Genomic DNA, 4,295 nt, shown 5'->3' with positions numbered 1-4,295 from the left:
TTCTCCGCCTCCTCCCGCGCCCCGCGGGGTGAGTGAGGATGCAGGCGCCCCGTTACCCCGCGAGGGCAGGTGCCTGACGGACAGCAGCCTTCCTGCACCTGGGAAGCCTGGGGGGGTGACCTAGCGAGGCCCGGGGGGGGGGGGCAGGCCTCAGCACTGGGGTCCGCAGTCGCAGGCGAGCGCAGCTGTGTCACCAGCTGCCCTTCCAGGCTCCTGGGGCGCCCCCCCTCAGGCCCCTGCCCCCGTCCGGCTGAGTGTGGGGACCACGGCCCTGCCTCCCTCCCAAGGGCGCCCTCACGCCTGGTCTCACCCGGGCGGCTCCAGGAGCCACACATCAGCCGGGAGGCCGGAGGCCGCTCCCCCGGAGCCGGGCACCAGCAGGTGCGGCCGGGCCCACAGGCCTCCCGGCGCCGGCTCCCGGGGCGGGGCGCTCAGACCCCCAGGCCGGGCCTCTCCCAGCGCACAGGTGCCCCTCGGTCCAGCGGGGAGGTCACCCCGTCCCTGCCCGTGTCCCGGTAATGCCCGCGGGTGGCCGAGCGGAGACAAAGCCCGCACCCCCTAGCGGGCGCGGGGGGCAGATCCGGAGCGGAGCCGCGATTGGGGACAATCAGGGCTGCGGTTTGGGAGGATGTGTCGTGTGGGAAGCGCGGGCTCGGCCTGTGCCGTGCACCCCGGGGCCCTGCAGGGCGCCCCTCCTCGGGCGGAGGGACCTGCGCGGCCCCAGCTGCCGGTGGGACGGTGACAGCGGCGAGCTCACGGCTCCCCGAGGTGCCCGGGCCGCCTTTGGGGACCCCCCTCCCCAGCCCGACCCCGGCTCCGGAACCGCCATCGCGGCCCAGCCTCCGCGGGAGCTCGCAGGGGCGCGGGGCCAGGCTAGGGTGACACACCACGACTTGGGGCGCGACCCCGCCCCGGGCCAGGCAGTTTCGGGGTGCAGCCGGGCCCTCCTCCACGACGCGCGGCAGTCCCGGGGCGGGGCCGGCCGGTGGGCTCCTCGGGACCCTCCCCCCGAACCCCTGGCAGCCCCGGGGGCTCCCGCCAGCCCCACCCGAGCGGGCGGCGAGGGGGTTTCAGGCGCGGGGTCCCCCGAGCCGAGCGGGCGCGGGCGGGGCCGTTGGGGGCGGTGCGGGCGGGGGGCGGGGCCCGGCCGGGGACCCCACGTGCCCCGGCCGGGCCGGCCAATGGGCGCCCGGCGTTCGGAAAGATCGCCATATATGGACATGTTCTGGGGCCGCGCGCGCCGCCGCCCCACGCGCGCGCCCCGCTTCGCTTAAATAGCGGCGGGGGAGGCCGCGCTCGGCCTCAGTCGCTGCAGCCGCCAGCTCCCCGCTCCTCTCCGCTCCGCTCGCTCTCGCTCTCTGCGCCCCGCCGCCCTCCCAGGTAAACGGTGGGCTCTGCGCGCCCCGGCCCCGCTCCGCGTCCCGCGGCCTCCCTGCGGGCCTAGGCGCTCCCGGCTCGGGAAGCCCCGGCGCCGCGTCCCCGGAACAAAGGGCGGCCGGGCGGCCGGGCCGGCGCCGAGGTGGGGGGAGGGGAGCAGGGCGGGGCCGGCCGCAGTGCGGGGAGCCCGGGCCGCGCTGCCGCGGGGGACCCGGGGGGTCGTTACTGCAGAGCCCGGCGGGGTTCCAGGCGGTTGCTCCGGTGGCGCCGGGGCAGGCGGGACTGGGCGCTGAGGCCTGTCTGGGCTCCGAGCCCGCCTGAACTTGTCGCCTCTGCACGCAGGTCGCCATGGAAGAAGAGATCGCCGCTCTGGTCATCGACAATGGCTCCGGCATGTGCAAGGCCGGCTTCGCTGGGGACGACGCCCCCCGGGCCGTGTTCCCGTCCATCGTCGGGCGCCCCCGGCACCAGGGCGTCATGGTGGGCATGGGGCAGAAGGACAGCTACGTGGGCGACGAGGCCCAGAGCAAGCGCGGCATCCTGACCCTCAAGTACCCCATCGAGCACGGCATCGTCACCAACTGGGACGACATGGAGAAGATCTGGCATCACACCTTCTACAACGAGCTGCGCGTGGCCCCCGAGGAGCACCCGGTGCTGCTGACGGAGGCGCCCCTGAACCCCAAGGCCAACCGTGAGAAGATGACCCAGGTGAGTGCCGGCCTCCGCCCTCCCCGCCATCGCCCAAGCCATTTTCTGTTCAGCTTCGTTTTCTGAAATTCAAGTATTTCTTTCGATGTTTCCAGGGTTCTGTTCCTCTCCTGGCATTTCCTCCCTGAAGTCTCAAGGTTTCTCGTTGTGTTTTTGCCTGCTTTCTTTTCTTTCTCCACACATCACATTTGTGGCATGCTGGCATGCGGGTGTGAGCATGGGGGGGCCCTGGGTCCCCCGCCCGCCTCTGAGGGGAGCCCTTGCCTCTCGTCCAGATCATGTTCGAGACCTTCAACACTCCGGCCATGTACGTGGCCATCCAGGCCGTGCTGTCCCTGTACGCCTCTGGCCGCACCACGGGCATCGTCATGGACTCTGGGGACGGGGTCACGCACACGGTGCCCATCTACGAGGGCTACGCCCTCCCCCACGCCATCCTGCGTCTGGACCTGGCGGGCCGGGACCTGACCGACTACCTCATGAAGATCCTCACCGAGCGGGGCTACAGCTTCACCACCACGGCCGAGCGGGAGATCGTGCGCGACATCAAGGAGAAGCTGTGCTACGTCGCCCTGGACTTCGAGCAGGAGATGGCCACGGCCGCCTCCTCCTCCTCCCTGGAGAAGAGCTACGAGCTGCCCGACGGGCAGGTGATCACCATCGGCAACGAGCGGTTCCGGTGTCCGGAGGCCCTCTTCCAGCCCTCCTTCCTGGGTAGGTGGCCGCCGCCCGGTGGAGGCGGGGCCCTTGACCTCCAGCCGGAGGCCCGGGCTGACCGAGCTTTGTCCCTCAGGCATGGAGTCCTGCGGCATCCACGAGACCACCTTCAACTCCATCATGAAGTGTGACGTGGACATCCGGAAGGACCTCTACGCCAACACGGTGCTGTCTGGCGGCACCACCATGTACCCGGGCATCGCCGACAGGATGCAGAAGGAGATCACCGCCCTGGCGCCCAGCACGATGAAGATCAAGGTGAGTCCCCTGGGGCTAGGCCTGGGCTGGGCCTGGGCAGGCTTTGCTGGGAAGATGGTGGCAGGAGCTGAGGCCACTTGTCCTCTTGCAGATCATCGCCCCGCCGGAGCGCAAGTACTCGGTGTGGATCGGCGGCTCCATCCTGGCCTCGCTGTCCACCTTCCAGCAGATGTGGATCAGCAAACAGGAGTACGACGAGTCGGGCCCCTCCATCGTCCACCGCAAGTGCTTCTAAACGGACTGCGGGCAGATGCGTAGCATTTGCTGCACGAGTGGATGAGCCTCCGTTTGCCCTGGCCAATGCACACCTCGTGCTGGCCCCGAAACTGGAACACGCCTTCAAAAAGAAATTGTCCTTGAAGCCTGTACCTGAGCTCAGCACTGGATTGTAGGCCTGGTTGCTGATGTTGACCTGTATTCAAGTTACCTGTTCCCTTGGTACATGTTTAACGCCCTGTACATACCTTTCATTTAAACCCCTGAACACGCGTCGGTCGCTTGATGGCCGAGATGAGAACATGTTTCTTCTGCAGGAAAAATCCAGGGGCCCCGGGAGCCCGCGGGGCCTCGTGTGTGCGGGGCACTGGCCTGTGGGAGCTGCCCTTTCCAGGAGCTCTGAGTGTGGCACGCGCCCTGCCCGTTACCACTGCCCTGCCGTCCACGGGTGGGGTGGGGTGGGGGGGTCCGAGCATGGGGCCCACTTTCCTTTCTTAGTTGATGTTCCTGCCAGAACCCCTGGGCGGTTACTTGCCTTGAGTTGGAAAACGGTCTGCATTTCCACCTGTAAATCTTCGTCCTTTTAATTTATGTAAGGCTTTTGTACGCGATTCTTTCAGAAATGACAAATTTTGGTTTTCTACTGTCATGTGAGAACATTAGGCCCCAGCAACACGTCATTGTGAGGAAAATAAAAGTGCTGCAGTAAGAAGTGCCCCCTGCCTCAGTCTGTCTGGTGCTGGGTGTGTCCTGTGTCCTGGGTGCTGGGTGCACTAGGTCGGCCGTGGGGGTGGGGGTGGGGGGCTGCAGGTTCTGCCTTCAGGCCCAGGGGGTTGAGTCCATAGGCTCAGCCTGTGGGTGGGTGTGGCTGGCAGGCTGGGCTCAGTGCTGGGTCAGGGAGGTGGGTGGGAAAGCCTGAGAATTGGGAGATTTCTAGTGAAGGTGGCTGGGTGGGGAACTGCCCGGCAGGCCTGGTTTCCAGCCGCCCCCCTGCCCTTGGGGGGGGGAGTGTGGAG

The 4,295-nt window shown here is 68.0% G+C and overlaps 1 protein-coding gene across 1 annotated transcript; it reads left to right on the top strand.

The window, feature by feature from the left end:
- Window positions 1-1,239: 1,239 nt before the first annotated feature.
- Window positions 1,240-3,991, top strand: ACTG1 (actin gamma 1). The gene is made up of 6 exons (XM_059671513.1): window positions 1,240-1,380; window positions 1,720-2,088; window positions 2,364-2,802; window positions 2,882-3,063; window positions 3,155-3,719; window positions 3,753-3,991. The coding sequence occupies exons 2-5, from the start codon at window positions 1,726-1,728 to the stop codon at window positions 3,296-3,298; spliced, it is 1,128 nt and encodes a 375-aa protein (XP_059527496.1). The 5' UTR covers window positions 1,240-1,380; window positions 1,720-1,725; the 3' UTR covers window positions 3,299-3,719; window positions 3,753-3,991.
- Window positions 3,992-4,295: the final 304 nt, after the last annotated feature.

The sequence above is a fragment of the Myotis daubentonii genome, chromosome 16, assembly GCF_963259705.1.
Source record: "Myotis daubentonii chromosome 16, mMyoDau2.1, whole genome shotgun sequence".
Lineage (NCBI taxonomy): Eukaryota > Metazoa > Chordata > Mammalia > Chiroptera > Vespertilionidae > Myotis > Myotis daubentonii.
This window is presented reverse-complemented; position numbering and strand designations above follow the sequence as displayed.

Bases quoted from the DNA above. Each gene is read 5' to 3' on its own strand.
- ACTG1 (XM_059671513.1), top strand. From the start codon at position 1,726: ATGGAAGAAGAGATCGCCGCTCTGGTCATCGACAATGGCTCCGGCATG. The intron at 2,089-2,363 runs GTGAGTGCCGGC...CCTCTCGTCCAG, and splicing joins ACCGTGAGAAGATGACCCAG to ATCATGTTCGAGACCTTCAA. The intron at 2,803-2,881 runs GTAGGTGGCCGC...TTTGTCCCTCAG, and splicing joins CTTCCAGCCCTCCTTCCTGG to GCATGGAGTCCTGCGGCATC.